The 20,808-nt window shown below is 37.6% G+C and overlaps 1 protein-coding gene across 2 annotated transcripts in view; it reads right to left on the reverse strand.

The window, feature by feature from the left end:
• Positions 1 to 571: 571 nt before the first annotated feature.
• Positions 572 to 20,808, reverse strand: part of LOC140160716 (uncharacterized) — a 37,421-nt gene continuing 17,184 nt past the window's right edge. Inside the window, exons 10-24 of one of the 2 annotated variants that reach the window (XM_072184011.1) lie at positions 19,334 to 19,438; positions 17,880 to 17,954; positions 17,468 to 17,587; positions 17,104 to 17,331; positions 14,616 to 14,730; positions 12,982 to 13,142; positions 11,985 to 12,170; positions 11,299 to 11,543; positions 8,490 to 8,661; positions 7,350 to 7,758; positions 6,262 to 6,321; positions 5,816 to 5,930; positions 4,963 to 5,111; positions 4,622 to 4,864; positions 572 to 3,867 (exon numbers count right to left, since the gene is read on the reverse strand). In XM_072184011.1, coding sequence (XP_072040112.1) covers positions 3,767 to 3,867; positions 4,622 to 4,864; positions 4,963 to 5,111; positions 5,816 to 5,930; positions 6,262 to 6,321; positions 7,350 to 7,758; positions 8,490 to 8,661; positions 11,299 to 11,543; positions 11,985 to 12,170; positions 12,982 to 13,142; positions 14,616 to 14,730; positions 17,104 to 17,331; positions 17,468 to 17,587; positions 17,880 to 17,954; positions 19,334 to 19,438 — 2,484 coding nt within the window. In that variant the 3' untranslated portion in view covers positions 572 to 3,766. The remainder of the gene's footprint in view (positions 3,868 to 4,621; positions 4,865 to 4,962; positions 5,112 to 5,815; positions 5,931 to 6,261; positions 6,322 to 7,349; positions 7,759 to 8,489; positions 8,662 to 11,298; positions 11,544 to 11,984; positions 12,171 to 12,981; positions 13,143 to 14,615; positions 14,731 to 17,103; positions 17,332 to 17,467; positions 17,588 to 17,879; positions 17,955 to 19,333; positions 19,439 to 20,808) is intronic. The other variant, XM_072184012.1, reaches the window with a different exon arrangement.

Below are 20,808 nucleotides of genomic sequence, written 5' to 3' on the forward strand. Positions count from 1 at the left end.
TAGTCCATATTTGCATGACTTCGGCGAACACTTTTGGTTCTCGTTTAAATTCTACCAATAGCACAGTCGATCTAATGTTATCTGCGGTAAGAGGACAGTTTAGAGAACTCTTTTTGCTGGTTGTTTGGTTTAAAATCCCGATATTTTTTTAAATATCGGGATTCAAGCAGGCGACCCGTATGGTATGAAAAAGACGTTGCAAATTGTCAATGAAAGAGCTTATCAATTAAAATCACGGACATTTAGCTCAACAATAGGCATCTACATTCCAAGCGGAAACGCTTTTCAGAAACATACCCCACTTTTTTCAGCAATCGCTGGAACCTAAATATGCAATTCCAGGCGATTTGTAAAAAATAGCGTCAGCATATTTTACTATGAATTTGGGACACCGAAACAAATGCTTGCATTGGTGCCAGACCTATTATAATGATACGATAATTAGGCCCCCAATAATGGCTTTCATTTTAACCGTTATTTATTAAACTGAGATTTTTACTTTTTGAGAAATTAATGAATTTATCGAAAAACTTTTCGGAGAACGCTACTTTAATGAACCCATCCCTTAAGGGATCTGGAATGAACGTTTTGAGCGTTTCGACAGTAATTTTTGTGGGACATGAGAGCACATCAGACATATCGAATTGTCTTTCTGATATCAAATAATTTTCATTTTTTGAAATTCACGATATAATACAAATTTTATGACAAATTATTAAAATTTGATATTTTTCACATTTTTGATATATAACAGTCCTCGAAGTAAATGTTTAAAAATCTAATAATATATTCTTAACGTGTATGTAGCTGGGAGGAAAAGCCGACGATCAATTGAATCGAAGATATGAATTTTTTCCAAAAAGACCTAATTTTTTTGGTGTTTTGGGGAAAAGATCCATATCTTCAATACGAAAGGTCGAAATTTTCAATTGATCGTCGCCTTTTCATCACGCCTACATACACTTTAAGTATAAATCATCAGATTTATAAAGTTTACTATTTAAAAATATCAAAAATATCAATTTTTAATCATTTGCCATAAAATGTGTATTACATTGCGAATTTCAAAAATCAAAATTATTTGATATCAGAAGGACATTCTTCGTATTCAGAATGCAATTCGACATGTCTGATGTGCTCTAATGTCCCAAAATAAATACTGTCCAATTTTTTTGCCAAGTTTTGTTTTCCATGGGGAACAATTTGATAAAAATCGGAGCATTGTTTTATATATTTTTTTATCACTGTGAACAACAACGTCGACCAAAATTGGTCATTTGACATATTTACCTATATAACTCAACAAATATACATTGGAGATAGGTCAAACTATCTTCTTCTGAATCCTGATAATGAGAGGAATACAATAAGATGGGTTTTTTTATATCCATATTTGCCCAATTTTGAAATTAGCGGCCATTTTGGATATGTGCAAACTACTACTTCTTCCCCTTTTCTCCTTTTTGTATATGTTGTTCAGGAGGGTATTGAGAGTCACCAGCAAGCAAAAACATTGGTGTTCCATTTTTGTCTCTAGGTGCACCCACTGACTTAAAAGGTGGGACAGGTGTAATTAGATAGGCCAACATCATCATTTCATAAAAAATTAGTTTTTGTCATTTTTAGACACTTTAATGTATGTAGTTTTCATAACATTAAAAAAAATCTGGAAAAATTATGCAAATTGTATAAAAAGCATGCTAATTACAACAAGAATCTAATTATTTTCATTGTTTACGAACCAGTTGCATAACGTTTTTTACGCATTTCATTTTTTCAGCAAATATCGAATTTTGAAAAAATGTGGAGCCGCTATAGAATGTCCTATGAGGCCCATTGAGGTATCAAAATAAAGCTCATTTAATTATCTAGGGCATGGATCTAAATTAATGTAAATTCAAAATACATGAAATTGTGATTTTGGTACATTTTCAAAATTGCATTCACCTCAAGTTGGAAAATCCAATGGGGTAACCCTACCTAACCCTGTATGTAACCAGAAGTAGGTCCATGCTCTAGATCTTTCAAAGAGCTTTAATTTGACACCTCAATGAACTTCATAGGACATTGCATAGTGGCTCCACATTTTTTTTATTTTGGCCAATTTACGTTAATTAATTATGCAAATTAGCTAATTAATATGCGTAAAATATGTAATTAAGTATGAAATGTGTATTTCAGCATATACTTGTTTCATATACTTAGTAAGGGTTTCCTTGTATGTTTCCACTAGAAAAAGTGTCAATTCCACCTGTCCCATTAACGTACACTTAACTAGAATCAGTCAATTTTGTTGTGTTCTTATAGACAACAGAGCAAGTTACATTAATGTCTTAATTACATATTAAATCCCTCATTGAGCTCAGCAGTCAAGCGGCAGTGAGGGTAAGAAAGTATCCTAGATGACCTCAAAAGGTCAAGTCGTCTGTGGAAATGAAAATGGTGAAATGGCGACATGTTTACCCTATTGAGCGGAAAAGACAGCTTATTTAGCCAATGTAAATACGGGATCTTCAGGAAAAATATTTTCCTAGTATAGCATGCTTGACTAACACCACAGCTATATTGATACTTCACAATAAACAGTAATGGAAAGAAAATGCAATTTTTTAGCACAAATAATATTGACAATTTGCATATTGCCGCCATTCCTCCAGCTAGTTTGTCCAATTCCAGTGGGTCCCCGTCGTCTAGTTATGTAGGCCTACGTCTGCCGATTGCAAGGGTCATTTCATACTATGAAGGTCGTTTTTATTTTGAATTGAAAGCAACAAGATAATGACTGTTACACAATGTAAACACTAGTTTTCGATTTTTCGTCATATCCTGCTTAAATTTCAACGACTTCCTCGAGTTTTTCACCCCAAACGACGGCCGACTTAAAAAAAACAAATAAGACAATTAGACCAGGTGGTTTAGAAATCTGCTTGGCTAGCTTTCACCAAATTCCGGTCACTCAAAAACCTGATATAACCCTTCATATTTGGTATGCCATTGTATGCTGTGGTGCCACTCTCCACAATTCAAGCTAATTCAGGAATAAATATTGGTATTGGTCCCATTTTTACCACAAGCATATCTTACCCTTCCAGAATCCTGTGCAACATTATGCATCCCCTCATTTTATCAAATGATGCTCCCATTACTTTGTACATGTTTACTTTGTTTTCAATGATTGGCTAAACATGTGCCTCTGTTTCTGTGCCGAATTAAACAGGTTTTTATGGATGGCGGATACCTTTAAACACGCGTAAGATAATACGCCGAACCTTACATGCCTAAGATGAAATCTTAGACGTCTAAGATGCAATCTTAGACATCTAGAGCGATAGTAAAAAGTGCTTCTGTTTCGTTCGCAAAAACGTATCGTCATACAATTTTCTTCACGTAAATCTGAAAGTTGGAGGTTTGCAAGATTGGAATTCCAATTTCCTTTCTCATGAAGTAAGAGCTCAGAGTAAAATTGTACAATTTTGTTTGGTAGTGGCCTTCTCTCCTTTCTCCTTGCTATTTTCGTCCATTTCTTGCTTTGTTTATCAAAGCTATCTAGGCCAGTATGCATCTTATTAGCCTACATTGGCTATGCAGACTTGTGCAATATGATGTCTATGGAAAATGTAACATCGGAGGGACAGGCTCGCAAATATTGACGAAGTAAATACCGGAAGGACATCATCAGCATCTACTGGGCACTGATATTCGACAACACAAATCGGAACATAGATCGATTTATTCATTGCCCTCCTCCAAGATCATTTAGAATAGCCTACTGTTCTTCATCATGCAGACCAGCGTGTGGCTGGTACGATGTCGATGGATGGTGCGGCGTGGCTTCATTATCCGTCGATGTGGCGACAGGACTGAACTCTGCAGAGAACAAAATATTTACTGGTGATGTTTACTCTATGATGTTTTCCTATCAATGACTTCATTACCCCTCACAGAAGCCTGCAGTGACGTAAAGTCAGGTTAATAATGGACTGTCGGTACACACGACCCGCGAACCATCGTGTTAGGGTGGTGCAATAATTATGTACACCAGCATGGTAAGTGTATAAGGGAGATTTTTTGGCATGGCAAAAGGGAGGGGGAAAGCATTTTGGCAGATCGAAGGGTAGGCAGATGGGGGTAGGAAGTACGCAACATTTTCTGCAAGCTGCGCTCGCTTCACATGATTATACAATCTACGTTTTTATTCACAAAACTGGCATGTGTAAGGGAGGGGCGGGGCAATGCGTTTTCGACATAATAGTCGTAAAAAGGTCCATAATATTTGTCACAGTAAAAGTACAGTATACGTATGTCATGGCAGAAAGAGGGCTCACTTTTGTTTTACCAATTATGATTTGGGATTTACCGGTTGATTTACTGCTAAACCCTAAGTAATCATTAGGGGAGCTAGCAAACAGAGGGAGTACGGTCGCTGAAAAGATCAGATTATGGAAAACCTATCACTTGTGCACACAATAATACAAATCGGGGTTTATACAAATACTATAGCTAAAGCGATGGGCAAGTGTGCTACGGAGAAGTCTACATAATGATAAAATCGGTCTATATATAATTGGCGTATTTAGTCAAAAGGGGTTTAGGTTTCTTTGCGACTTCCCAATATGCTTACTTTCCACTAGGTCCGCCACATTCTTCCTACCAATACTTTTTAACCCAGCTGCCATATACTTGATGACATCCACATCTCTTGGCTGCAGCTTTCTCCATTTGATAAACACTTCTGCCGTTTGTTCTTTTTCATACACTTCCTCGGGTGGACACTTTAGTTTTATGGCAAGATACTGCCATTGTCTTTTGTCTAGAATCTGCACAATGTACTCGAGCCTGTCGTCAGTTAACGTCGCTGCTGAAGCTGTGTAGAAAAGAGAGTAAGAAATTTGAAAGCCATGCCACTGACAGAGACGAACACGATGGTGTTTTATATTTGAGATGGAGTTTGTTTCTACAAACCTGAAACTCCGTATGCGAGATCCCTACGTTTGATTCTGACTAGAGCATCCTTGAGCTCATCTGTGTTGACGTCTCTACCCTGCGTTTGACGCCAATGGATCAACATTTGGTACATTTGCTCTTTTACATTGACGTAGTCGCTCTTAAATCTAAACAAAAGAATAAATAACGAAATATTTTATTCTGGTCAGCTTAAATAGGTGGTCAGGATAAGTTCGACGAGTTACCGTTTTTAGTTGTGCTCCGACTATATTGTTTGGGAAAACGTCAAACTGCCTTAATCAACCTTAAAGTTAGCAACTATTTTAAACTGTTGCAATTTGGTAGTTCACAGCATCTTGCTGGTAGTGAGCATTGGCAAAAATTGCATTGATCATTTCATTGTGAGTGTGTAAAAGAATTCGAATATCACAGAGACACTTTTGTAGGTCCTGTGGTTCTTGAGTTATGTTGTCTGGTGGGCTGGTTGTCAAGTGGGCTGGTTGAAACAACAACACTTTTGTAAAACATATAACTCATCAACAACAATAAATCAAGCAAGTTTTAAAAGTATATGATTTGTAGAATGAACTTGTGCAAAACTTCAAAGTGTTATTTTTCAATAATATATTGATTTAGATAATGAAACTCGATTTCTTTGGCTGCTTCGACCAACAATACCTTATCTACCCATAATATTTCACTAAAAACTCTTATAATTTGGGCCTATATGGAGAAAGATAGTTAAAATATGTCTGAAATTAATCATGTGAAATGTTTTAACCCAGTCTCTAGATAACGTATGGCAGCCAAATGGATTGCTTTTGGTCAAACATCTTTTCAACATGGAAAATAGTTTTCTTCAGATCCTTACCCAAATATAATTGAATTCTTTATGCCGAGATAGTGTCCAAGAGCTTCCCTGTCGCTGTCAGATATCTGCTCAGCCAAGTCTCGCAAGGATTTGTCGTCTACTAAAAGCTTGTAGTCTATGAGAAATTAAACCAATTAACAAAATAAAAACAAGCGAATATTAATTCTTTCTTAGTTATGATTAAAACGATAATGCATTTACATGCCTCTAATAATGTAAATGTTAGGGAATGCATCTAGTTTTTATGCTTTATGTTGTAAATTTAAGGAGGTTTTATAAAAGCTTGCTTATTTAAGTGGTTAATTTAAAAGCGCATTAGAAACACCTTTTTTTTGTAACAAGCTCAATTAGTGCATATTTTTATTATTATTATATATTATCATGATTATGGTTTAAGCCTACATCACATCAATGCCTCCTAAGCCGCAGTAGACTAATGATGTTACCTGATTTATCATCAGTCGAGAATTTCGATGGACTCAGCGGTTCAACAGTGTCAAATATGTCTATTGAGAAAAAATAGATGGGTACAATTATCATGATTATGCTGGCAACCATTGTTAAATTGTCATCATCATCATCATCATCATCATCATCATCATCATCATCATCATCATCATCATCATCATCATCATCATCATCATCATCATCATCATCATCATTTATACCACCACCACAATCAGAGCATATAATGTGTGCATTGTATAGAGTAGACTACTCCGTAGTCCACTTGCCCATATTTGTCATGATTGTGCATACTCTGGATATTGCATTTAAGCTTTAAACTTAATTTGTGTACAATTGATAGATTTTCACAACTGATCATCTTTTCGGTCACCGTACTCCCTCTGTATGTTAGCTTCCCAAGTGGACTACTGACTTTGGATCCTGGATAACATTTTTAACATGGGACTCTATGGAGAGTTAGGCCAATTTCTGACCTAACTAAAATTGGTCATGATGTAATGCATCTTTAAATGAATCTGGCTTGTGATTGGTCGCCCAGATCTCGTTATTGTTTAAATTCTCCCGACACGTACCATTGCCATTAACTATACATGGTACACATCTATCTTTGGAATGCGGCGCTTTTGTGCTGGCGCGAAAGCTGGTGGATGAACGTACGCATCTAGCGCGTATTGTACCACCATGCTTAGTCTTGTGGTTAGATTTGATTGATAAACAAGTATGATTGGGTAAAGTTCTGCTTAAAAGTGAAAGTCCATAGTCGATTTTTAACTCGTAATAAACTGGCAGATTCTAAAATTAGAATTGTTCAGTATTGAAGTGCCATTATAGTTATGCCATTATGATATGTTGCATTCAATAATATAAGCCTACGTATACTTTACTTTTACTGTCACAAATATAATTATATAAACTTTTTCATAACCATTTTATACTAGTATTTTGATGTAATAAATATCAATATAATTTCGAGTTCAACTGAATGCGTTCATTATGATTAATAACGTATTTTTATTTATCAAAAATCGACTATGGCATAGTCTATGTATAGAGGAGAGTAGTCTACCTTTTTGTTGCAATCCTGTGACACTGGCAACACTTTCCTTCTTCATCTTCCCCGGATGAACCAGATCGCCGTTATTCTGTATGCACTCATTCAGATCTTTCTCACTGTAGTAGTGGACGTCGTCATCCAAATCCTTACCCTTTCTCAAGTCATTGGGACTTAGATAGAGAAGAGTAGTTTGTGTACCGATTGATCGCTCGTTGCACTCATAGTACGCCATTTCAGTCATGTCATCAAGTTGCAGTCGCCCCAAAGATTTTTCCTCTTCCGTCATTCGAACAGCAATGTGTATCGCTCGTTTGTCTTCAGTAAGTTGTATCATACCTTCTACATCTTTGCACACTTTCAGACCACGATGCGACAACTTTGGCTCGACGTTACTGTGTTTGTATTGATTCATGGCTCGAACCTGCAAATGAACCAGTGGACTTGTTCTTGGTTTATATAAAACAAAACACCAAAAACAAAATAAACATATACAAGAGCTCTAAAAAGCAACAATATTGCACTAACTTAATATTAACTTTTTAACTGAGACAGAGCTATAATCCTAATTCTTTAATTGGAATTAACGGGAAATAACATTTTATTGTTATATAACAATTTGGTTTTATGGCCAAATATATGCAATATTTCATGATTTCTTACAATTGCAGTCACAGAATTCAAAGACTTGGAACTTTGAACAAGTGCTGAGCATCTCAATATCTCGGTATTTGAAGCTAGGACTACTCCCATGACGTTGATGTAAGCATTATGTCACAATCGTATATTTTATTCGCCAAAGATGGCCCTTTCCACTTGCACAATTTTCTTTCAGACAGGCTGTATAGAATTAAACTATGTTTGTATTGCAGATGTCCTAAAATGGCTTCCAAAATTTGATACCAAAAGTAGGTTCATAAATGGGAAATATCAAATTGTAGGGCTTTACTAACCCAATACTATACTCCGGGGTAACCGAGTAAAATAATGAGCGCAAAAAGTGGTACATATCAATAATGGTAATAAAATTACTGTTTGCTTTCATCAGCGTAGATATGTATTCAAATTTAGAATTAATTAGCTACAAAACAAGTCCGGCGATTTAGTTTACGATGAATTAGCAGGTTGATCACGTATATATGGATATTAATGTACCTGTAAGCAAGGGAATGTATCTGATGTGAACATATCAGTTTCATCCTTGCATTCTATTCGGATACCATATATATTGGAGTACTGATCGTGTCCTGTCCAATCAATCTCCTTTACGTCTGGTGGTAGCTTCACGGGTAGGATGAAGGAAGTGTCATCTTTGCCATCATCTCTCCTGAAATTGGATAAACAAGTGTCAGTTAGGAAATTTACAAGAAGAACAGTTTTCTAACATTTACGAGAGTTTGACTTTCAAAAAACAAAATTAGCCTACTTTGGCCCTATTGGTGAAAAATTTGTGCCCAAAATGCCGGAATTACTTAGCTTTTTGGCCAGAAATCCCCGATTCGAGACATTTAAGGTATGTTTTGTGTGCGTTCCTTGATTTTTAATATGTAGTAGTGTTTTAAATAAACAAGTTCTGGTACAGACCCAATAGAAATGAAAGTACTCACTAGATAGATTTCAGTTCCTATCAGGAACCTTATTCACTCTGCAATTATTGTTGTGTTTCTAGATGTCGGCAGTCCTAGGTGACTGTGATGACATTGCCACATTTGTAGGTTGCCGGTTTGATATGATCTGGTCATAGATTCTGTTCAATTTGTATGCAAAGATCTTGACAGATCACCTCAACCAAATAGATCCTACTGGCAGTATCAAGTTCACGTATAAGGAGGTGATGTCGGCATCCTTCTACAGAAAACCCACGCACACCATATCAATATTTGCAATTCCAGTCCCACCGCCCCTTACACCAGAAGTTGGGAGTTAATTGTAAGAACCCATTTAGACAGAAAAGATGCTATTGTCCAGGGTTGTTGTCATTGAGGCGGCAAAGATGAGGAAGAAATTAAGATCAATGAAGCGCTGACGCAATGTGGATACCCGAGTTGGGCCATCGACAAGGTAAAGGAGCAGAATAAACAACATCCGAAAATCCGAAATAGGGAGACAAAAGACGTCAAAGACAAAACAAAGGGTTCTGTCGTCGTTCTCTATGTCGAGGGCCTTTCCGAGAAAATGTCGAGAATTTTTAAACAACACGATTTCTCGACAGCCATGAAGCCGCACTGCACCCTACACAATATGCTCGTGCACCCTAAAGACAAACGTGACCCCTCCAAACAGCTGGTTAAATTTATGAAATACCTTGTAAGAACTGTACCAAGACCCATATTGGAGAAACAGGCTGTCTATTCAAAACTATACTGTCTGAATACAAAACTGAAGCCGACAAAAATAAGTTCCAAATATTTCACCAGATCACCGACATCGCCTGGCTAATAATTACTTTGTCAGCAGAGATACTAAAATCAATACCCGGGATCGATACACGTGAATGTGCTATGCACGAGTTTGATATGAGACGAAAATCTTTGGATACCGGGATAGAAAATGATGAATATCTCCCGTAAATGATTTCGTATAAAGAAACCAGATAATGGTTCCTTGCACTTGAATATATATATTGAACAGATATGATAGTCGTTTGCTTGCGTCTTGAGAAAGAAGCTTGCGTCTTGAGTCAAAAACTGACAATAATTCTGATTTATATGTGCCGAATTTATATAGCGCAGTGTATAGGCCAATCGTGGAGGTAGTCTAAAAGCATATGACCTATGGCGTACCATGCTCGACTCACACACAGCGAGGTCAGTCACCGGCCTAATCGGGGCTATTGTCAGTAGCCTTAGTCAGATGTCCTTCGGCCCATTATGCGATTCAAAACTATTAAACAGGTCGATACAAAATGGCCATGCGTGGTGGTGGATTCAACCTACCATGGCGATTTCTGCCATGAAGATATCGGGGCGATGACACTGTGCGTCACAGCCAGCAATCATGTAATCAACTGGGACGAGGCAACATCCACAGGTCAAGAGGCAGACAAAACCACGCGTTGGATCAGGAGCAGGGGCAAAAACACTATGAACAAAGACGAGGGGCATACAAATTGGACAGCATATATGACCAGATCATTTCAAAACGGTAACCTACAAATATGGCAACGTCAATTCTCATAGTTTTGTCCAATTCTCATCGGTTTTTTAAATAATTCTCATTGACGGGTAAGGTGGTAGGTCAAATTATTTTTCGCTGATATGAGTTCAAGTGATTGATTTCATATTAGCTAGTTATTTGAATGTTTTTCATACACTGGGAAAATATTGAGGGCTTAGAGCCAGAACCACCTATTTCCATTTGTGTTCTCAATTACATGTTACTCATTTCGGTAACAAATGGACGGTTGATTCTGCCCTCCATAAAAAATTGTAAGTGACTTTGGGGTATATGCATGGTCACCTGCATCTGTAACTAACTGTTTAAGTGACCATGCATATTCCCCAAAGTCACTTACATTTATAATGGAGGGCATAATTAACCGTCCATTTGTTGCCGAAATGAGTAACATGTTATTGAGAAAACAAATGGACATGTTCTGGCTCTAAGCCCTCGAATATTAGTGGACTGATACACCCCTAAGGCAATAGAAACAAATTAGTTCGATCTTCCCATCGACCATCGATGCTTGGTCGATCCTTATTATTAATGAAATCAATTAATTTACCATTGTTAATTTTGATAAAATAGTAATTTGCGCCTGTAGTGATATTGACCAATATAAATTTAGCTTTAACTCTGATTAATTAGTTGATAGTTCATTAATAACAAGCATCGAAGCAGTATCGACGGTCCATCCAAAGTTCGAAAAATTTGTTTCTGGTGCCTAAATATAAAGACAAGGTTTAAGTGTTAAACTTACCATTCATATGCTATGTTATTTAATTTTATTATACCTTAAACTTACTTGAAAGCCAGTTCAAAATATTCCAGGAGCTCAACCAAAATGCGAGGGTTTTCAATCTTGCGAAAATTTGCTTTTAAGTCATCGAGTGTGTACACTTGTTTCTCTTGCATACCACAATAATGTTTATAGAACTTCGGCTTGGCAAATATTGGTCCAAATATGGTTGTTGTGAGCCAGTTTGGGTTGAGAATGATCAGGTCATTATGGGCATTTTCACCGGCTTGTCGCACTTTCGCTTGATGAAGCTGTAAAGACAATAGGTTGTCTGTTTGTACCTTTTTGGTGACATTTATGTAAGTCTTTACTGTCTTATAATATTACAATATGGTTATCCTTTACAATCACTGGTATAAACTCTAAAATGACCATAAAGCTTACATAGAAGAAAAATCCTCAAAACAGTAGCTGTCGGGAATCGAACCCGGTCCACTAGATTAACGTTCTAGCATGCTAACACTATACCACGGGTACTTGGCACAGCAGCACTATTTATATTGAGGATAATATGATGATGCTAGCGTAGGTAGGTATTATAATGGACAGGTATTCTTCTTAGTAACACTATAAAATAACATTATAAACTATATAACCAAGAACCTCGATGGCTGAGAATTACTCAAAGCTAGAGTTATTAAAAACCGAGGCTATCAAAACCTCACGAACAGTTAGTATAATCATACTATTACCTCTCCTGTTTCGTTTAAATATCCCAGAACTAGCCTCACAAGACTCTCATCTGCTAAAGGCTCTACATCTTGGTTAACCTTTGCTAGGAATTCGTCAAAGTTCATAATCGGTAGTTTGGATTTCTTTTTGGCCCATCTCACCATTTTCTTAGACACCTCTGAACAGATATTTGGTGTAGTCTTGTCCTAATATTGATAAACAACAAAATGTTCACTTGATGCATAACTAATTAGTCTGTGTTGGGAATTTTAAAACAAGAGAAATGATCGATTGGTTTAATATTATACCAAAATATTTTAGGGGGACTTACTTCTTGGGAACTCTGTATATTGCCATAATGATAAACTAAAACTGGTAGGAATTTGAGTTTTTTTTTTTAAAACTGTCAAGATGAATTGCTGAAAAGTTCGAGGGTATTGGAGGGCGAAGAGTGTTGATGATTTGTCTTTAAGAATGCATTTCGTTCGTAATTTAGAGGAGGGTCACAAATGCCCATAATGTGTGCATATGCAATACATGTGTATGTATTAATTGTATAAATATGATCAACATTTAGTCCCGTGTACAAGAAGGTCTCATCGAGGCACGAAGCGCCGAGTGGGGAAGGGGGGTGTTTGTGGAAGTCCTGAAATGTCTGATTTGTATGTTGAGTTTAACAAACAAAATTGGCCTTAATTACAGGTGTATATTATATAAAGTGCGCAAAAGAATTAAGGTACCAGTTATATTCACCCCTGTATATCCTAAACAAGGACAGATATGTCATGGAACCAGCAGCCAATAGCTGCAACTTCGGAATTAAGACCTTATTCGTTCAAATCGTTTGAGAAATAAAGACACGGTGATCCAAAACCCCAAGGAAGATGCAAATGCAAAAGTTTTGATCTATTGCAGGCCCCAGGAAGGGTATTCGAGCCCCTTTCATATTACTGGTGGCGGGGGGAGTGGGGTTCAAACCCCCAAGACCCCGGTTCCAAACTCTGTGCTACCACTTACTCTAAGCGGTTTAGCCAGTTGTTTGATAACGCCCTTCAATGACCTAATACTTGCTGATCTTGGGGCGCGTCCATTAATCATCATAATGTCCGGATGAATATTTAGGAACTCTGCGAACAATTCGATGATTTCGCCCAGCAGGTCTTGAGCCTTGTCATGTTCTAAGGTCAAAATATAGACACAAAAAGCAAACACATTGATTCAAAACAATATTGTCAGTGAAAAAAACCAATGCCATACATTCCCTATGTTTACACTTTTGTTGTTGTTGGTAGCATACAATGGCTAGTAGTCCTAGGGTCAGAGCAAGGTAGTTCGGTTTTGCCAATTGAAGTGCATTCCTATGTGCGTGTGGTACAAAATGAGATTCTGAAGGGTGTAAAATTGTCACCACTGGGAAATTCGAGATATCCAAGATCAACGTTTATACATGGGTCAAAATTCAAAACTGTTCCAACTTTGTCCAGACGTATTATTTATATCGTAAAGATTCGCCTAATGGCGCATACGGGCTCCTTTGACATAACTGGGATTTTAGGCACAAATATAGTTCGCTAATGAAACAGTTTTCCTAACTTTCTAAAGCACATCATACGGGCCAATATATCTTAGTTTTGTCAGAATTCCCTGGTTGAATTACTGGTTGTATTCGAAAGAAAGTACTGAGTTGGACATTGTGGCAGTCGCAAGTGAAAAATGGTGAAATCAAAGCGATAATTCTAACGAAACTATAATATAGTTCCATAGTTAGTTAGGAAAATCTTTCTTTAGCGAACGATATTAGTTTGAAACGCTAAAGGGTACCCCAAGCACCCACCCCACCCCAACCACAAAAAAAGCTCACGGGACAAGTACAGGTCAGTACAAATCAAAATTCTTACACTAAAAGACACAAGTTCCTGCCTAATTTTAACACCAGGATTTTTTTATTTGACCAAGAACATCAATTTCCAAGCAAAAAGGTGTATCTCATCCCTTAGAATTGTGTTGATTTCAACATGTATCGACTTCCAGTACGACTGTGCATAACAATAGAGTGGTCAGTAGCTTCTGAGTGTGAATATAATGGTCCACAATTTGTACTTGTATGTAGGACACAGATTGCGCTACATATCGCTTTCCAAACTGTGTGATCAGTGGCGTATCTAGGGGGGGGGGGGGCAGAGGGGGGCAACATCCCCCGGGCGCCACCCTTACGGGGGGAAGGGGTGCCAAATTGACCAATTCAGCATCGATTCTGCGCCCCTCCAAGCGATAAAAGTCAAAATTTTCGCGCGCTTCAATTGAAAGAACATTAGACTGATATTCAACTTCTAGTAACCAAATTTAATTGGTGTATAGGCCTAATTTGTCCAAAAATTCGCGCGCTCCGCACGCAATTATTTCAAGGATGGGGGGGGGGGGGGGGGGAGGCATTATGTAGACGTATCCTTAGCCCCTAGCTACGCCACTGCCCGCGTCTAAGATATTCTCGGGGGGGGGCCAATTTTGTTTCTTGCCCCGGGCGCTACCAACCCTAGTTACGCCACTGTGTGTGATACATGTATGCGCCTTTGGCGATATAAAAGCATCCGACAAATTTTATTGGGACACACTGTACACGGATATAATGAAGTAATAGGTGATGTCATTACCTTCTTTTCTATCTTCAAGTTGGTCCGCATGAGTACCGACAACCACAATTGGAGGTTTCAAACGATCCTCTTTCACTTTGTGACCTGCTTTAATGAAGCTTAGCCAGTACATCAGCTGAATGGATGCCGAAAATAAATGAAATGCTATTAGTAAGTTAATTCTGCTATAATTGTTTAATCCAGTAAGTCAGTGGCGTAACTCCTATGGGCTCTGGGGGCCGCGCCCCCGGGCTAATGATGCACCCATCAGCAGACCCGATAGACTTTCGACACGATAATACTTTGTTATAGGAAAGAAGTGGACACCTTTACCCACCATGCATAGAATTATACTCTTCATTTAGGTGCTCCCTTCAACATAAAATTTTCGCGCGCTTCGCGCGCATTGCACATAAATAGGCATTTGAAAAACCAGAATTCAACTTGATTGGGCTATACCAAATTTGTGTGCACATTTTTGCGCGCCCGCGCCACTGGTATTGTGTATTCTTCCCTCTGGGCGCCACAACCCCTAGCTACGTTACTACAGCTAGTGACGAATCTTCAAAAGTAAAGACATTGGAGAAGTTTTCAAAGTATATGATTTTTAGAATGAACTTTTTCAAAACGCCAAATTGTTATTTTTCAATAATATATTGATTCAGATAATGAAAATCGATTTTTTTTGGCTGCTTCGACCAACAATACCTCGTATACCCTTAAGACCGATATTCAACTTCATTATGAACAAAATTAATGCGTGATTGGTCCTATTTGTGCAAATTTTCGCGCGCTCCGCTCCCAGAACTGGGGAGGGGTGCCATTATGTATCCTTAACCCTGGGCTCCACAACCCCTAGCTACGCCACTGTCCTACACGTCGGACTATGAACATCCTTGGTCAGGGGCACCCGATCTACTTTCGCCCCCGGGCACCCTGGCCCAAAGTTACGCCACTGCAGTAAGTTGAACCAACAGTCTTTATTTCATGCAAGTTATGATCAGATCAACGTCTGACCAGGCCGGTGACATTCCTCCCGAAGCATGGCAAAATGACCCCTCCATTGTGTTTGTTCATTTGTGTATGGCCCGGGTGTATGGAGAGCAATTATACTAGAAATACCTTTTAAAAGCATTTTAAAAATTAGTATCATCCTGGCGGCCCCTTGCACTGGAAAACCAGAATTTGTTATTTAAAAAGAAACGAAACACAAAAACAAAAAACAAAACAAAAAAACACCCCAAGATCCGCCTGTGTACATATAAATGGGTTGCAAAATTGGTCTCGAATATTAATGAAACATACTGGATATAATGAACCATTATATCAAAATCCCATTTCTTGTTTAAATTATGATGACTTATATTTATTATCTAATTTTAAAAATTAATAAAAACATTTTTTGGCCAAACAATTTTTTTGTTACGTTGCACGAAAAATTTGGGCCAAAAAACCCGTTTTTTGGAATTTTCTCCAAAAATGAGCATTTTGGCCCAAATTGGACCTCACAGATGAATTCATCAAGTCATTTCCATTCTAAAAATGTATACTTATATATTCTTTAGACTAATAATTTAGCAGTTATGAGGCCCGAAAGTTTTCATAATTCCAGGGTTCAGACCAACCTTAATGCCTGCAATGTCGAATAAAACGAAAGTGGGTGAGCCTGCAGAAAGAGATAACGATCTGCATTTGAAAGGCTTTAACGTGAGATCAATTGAGGAACAATGGTCGGTGATGCGGGTAATAAAATGTTGGTTGGTTTTCTTATGTCTCGCGATCAGGCAAAAATCATCAGCAAATGCAGTGGTGATGAATTTGGTGCCATTGAGATCGTAACCAAAATTGGAATTGGCGATAAGGTCTTGAACAATCGGATCAAAGCACGCGATAAAAATCAACGGGGAGAGAGGTCGTTCTGGAAAATACCCTTTTTAAACTGAAATTCGAAGTCCAGTTCTTTATGGAAACTCTTCCAGTCAGATGATCAAGTTGTTAATGTACATGTACAGTTGAATAGGCCCTACGTCAGGGGCGGATCCAGGAATTTTTGATAGAGGGGGCGCCTTTTGGTCGATGACGAAAAAATGGTGTTAAGGCGGTTACCCCAAACTCAACGGTTTTGGCCCATTGTTTGCTGTTTATGGCCGAATTTGTTCCTTTTTTTTAAATTTCTTTAATTTTTTGTATTTTTAAGTTAGGCCGGCGCCTTTTGCTAGTCAAAAAATAGAGGGGGCGCGCGCCCCTCCCCTAAATCCGCCCCTGTACATGGAGGAAAGTTTAATCTCTTCAGAGTGTGATGGATAAGCCCACGTTGAACACTACCGAAGGCGTCTTCTAAGTCAAATCAGGTATAGTGTGAACATAGAATTAGATTTAGCATGACTTAAAATTTCGTGGGCAATTGTTTTATGATCAGTACAACCACTTCTTTCAAAAATGATTTTTGAAACTCGATGTCAATAAGATTGTTAGAAATATCAAACTTCTCAAATCTGTACCCACTTACTTTTTTCCTCTTCGTTTCCATATTCCATTTCATGTTGAAGACAACAACAAAGACGCCACAGCTTGATCCAAGCAACATGGCGTGCGTGACGTGGTACTCAATCTGGCCTGCCATGTCCCATATGACGAAGTCTCCAACATCCCGTATATGTTTAGGTGTTACGTTAACACCAGGAGTGGGAATGTGTCGGGCAATACGACGTCTCGGGAGCCAAGATGCTATTCGGCCCTGGATTAAATACCATGAAGAAGGAACAACTTTGAATTGACTTCAAGTGATAACGTAGCTATTTTAGAAATATACTTAATTATTTTATGACACGTGGAACTTTTCCGCCTATTGCGGAATAGGCATACATACTTACTTTTACAAGGGACCTCTTCAGTGTGGTTTTGCCCACGGCCTGGTCACCACAAAGGAATAGTTTGACATGCTTAATAGGAGTGGTCCCCGACTCCTTTTCAAGTTTATTGAAACGAGCTCTCTGTTGTGAGAGAAAAATGATTATACAGCTTTATTTCTAGTGAATGATTATAAAGTTTTATTCCGTAAGCTGCTTAATTCCTCAATTGAGTCTTTACACTCTTGTCCGAAAAAGTAGTTGCATAACACTAATAATAATAATAATAATAATAATGATAATGATAATGAATAATAATAATAATAATAATATGATAATGATAATGATAATGATAATGATAATGATAATGATAATGATAATGATAATAATAATAATAATAATACTAATAATAATAATAATAATAACAATAACTTACATCTGTTTCTGCCTTTAACTCGTTTAGTTTGTACTGTCTGGCTGTTGGAACAAGATCCCAAGGACAATGCATAGCCTATTATGCCAATACAAGAAATGTGTTAATTGACAATAGTATATGACTTTTGATATTACGAGACGAGTCAATTTAAGTAAAATAATGGGCACACCTAGACAAAATTGGAACACCAATGATTTTGCTTGCTCGTGACTCTAAACACCCTCCTGAACAACTTATCCAAAAAGACAACAAAAAAAAAAAAAAAAATACAGGGAAAAATGGTTATTTGCATATTTCCAAAATGGCCTCCAATGCATGGCTCAAATTTCTAAATTGGGTGAAAATAGATAAAATAGTATAGATAATAGTATTCCTTTTTATTATTAGAATTCAGAAACAGTATAGTTTGTCCTATCACCGATGTACAGTTTTTGAGTTATGGGCATAGAGGTCAAATGGTAAATTTTGGTCTCCATAATTGTCCACAGGGGTAAAAAAAAAAAAAATACTCCTGATTTTGATATAAAATTTGATCGGTTGCTCCTATATGTATTGGTTGAGCTATGAGTTTTAAAATATTGGACGAGACGTAGTCGAGTCAATATTTTACAACTCATAGCGAGACAATAAATATTGGGCGTAAAGCATCAATTTTATCATTATTATGTTTTGGATCCAATATTATCACAACTTGGATCCATCAAAACATAATAATGATCAAAGTTGTCTCTAATTGTTCTGCTTGGAAAAACATTTTACCCAAAGAATAGTTTGCCATAACTCAGGTTTTTCATTACCAGGTCCAAAAAGACAAAGTCATGTTAACCTTGACATATTATGTGATGTTACCCAGGTAGCAAAACACATGAGATATACTAAACTATATTCTTTGTTTTAAATGTAGTTCCAAGTGGGAAAAATTGATACGACTTTGATCAAAAGCGGGTCATTTTTTCCCCTGTGGACAATTCCGGAGACCAAAATTTGACATTTGACCTTTATGCCTATAATTCAAGAACTCTACATCGGAGATTGGTCAAACTATACTTTTTCTGAATCCTAATAATGAGAGGAATACAAATAGATGTGGTTTTGTATCCATATTCGGTCAATTTTGAAATTTGAGCCCTGCATTAGGGTCCATTCTGGAAATATGCGAATTAGCATTTTCCCCTATGTCCTTTTTTGTCCTTTTTGGATATGTTGTTTAGAATCGCTAGCAAGCAAAAACATTGGTGTATCAATTTTGTCTAGCCCAAACACGAAATTGACTGGTCTATATTGCAGGAATAATGAATGGTGCAATATAAATTTCCAACGTATTTTGTTTGTAAACCTTGCCCCTTTGGAAATCAACTTATGATCGATCTTACGATGATTTAAAAGGAGTTTCCTGTACGTGTGTCATAATAGATAATCGCAATGTGCTTTGTGCACTTGCACCTAAAACTTACATTATTTTCCTGTAATACTAAGCTATTAGCCCCCTTTTCTAGCAGCATGTCGCATATTTTAACGTTCACTCTTCTTGCAGCTATGTGTAAACTTGTATCTAGATTCTGTGGAGTGAAAAAGTTACCGCATTAGGCCTATTTCATCTTTAAACTACAAACGGTGAATGGATTTATGACATCACACCGTGACATTAAAAACCATTTCTGTGGTATAAACGCAACTCACAACTCTACCTCTACCAACCTTATCTTATCCTAATCTTCCTTCCGAGCCTCCTTCATATCCTTCGTTGGTGTAGCCAGTGGGTACAAAGCTGCAGGATGCAACGGGCTGGGAATTTTAAAAGTAAAACCTAGCCTTGATTTCAAGGCGTAAGTGCTTCTAAGATAGTGGTTTCTACACAGATACTACTCTGAGATATTTTGTCATTATGCTGATAAACAAAAGCCACAGTTAATCCGGAATACTAGTGTTTTCATGGTTTTTATGATATTAAAAATAATATAGCCACAAGTCATCTATGGTCAACCACTATGACTAGGACCATATGTCCAAATATGTCAACTGTCACTCTCTCCTTCAGCAAGCAAGAACTCCTTGAAGGCCTGTCACTATATAAAACAGCTGGAGGGGAGGGAGAACATATCACACCTAATAATCTTCAGCACTTAAAAAGAGATTAGGGCAATTAGCAAAGATAGCTAAAGATTATTGGCACACGACAAATATTATAGTATAACCAGCATGATCAGGGTCTTTGGACTAATTTGGTATATATAGGCCTACTCTAGTAGGCCTATTTTAAACATGTTTAAGAACTGTGGCTTGGCGATGGAGTGACCAGGGCCATATAAACGAAACAAAAGAACAAGATATCATATCACAGACCTCAGGTCCGAAAGGACTTGAGCAAGTCTAGTAAAACCAGGCCCGGAAGGGCGGCTTTATATATAGGTCTATATTATATTGGTTCCACTAATCCACTAGTAGGAAAACTATAGATGCTAACTCAAAAAGCATCCTTTAGCGCCATGCACTATATAAGTTCTCCTACTCAAAAAGTCAAAATTTGACATCATGCTATAATAGTTTTCACCATTGCATAATTACTGAACCGGAATGACCAGTGACGTAACTAGGGTTGTGGCATCCGGGGCCAAGGATTCATAATGGCGCCCCATTCTTGACACAAGTACCCACCGTTGACAAATACTACCTAAATGATTTTTATTTATTATGAATGTTCAGAGTATTTCTGCTGAAATTTTGACTTTCATCGCTTGGAGGGAGGAGCGCAGAATCGATGCTGAATTAGACAATTCGGTGCCCCTCCCCAAGGTGGCGCCCAGGGCACGTGCTCCCCTCTGTCCCCGTCGCTACACCACTGTGAATGACATTTTCATTTTACAACGGGTGAGCAAACCGCTATCTAGCTTCATCATAATTAGATTTAGCAGACATAGATTGAGTGTTC

Source organism: Amphiura filiformis, chromosome 9 (assembly GCF_039555335.1).
Source record: "Amphiura filiformis chromosome 9, Afil_fr2py, whole genome shotgun sequence".
NCBI classification, from domain to species: Eukaryota; Metazoa; Echinodermata; class Ophiuroidea; order Amphilepidida; family Amphiuridae; genus Amphiura; species Amphiura filiformis.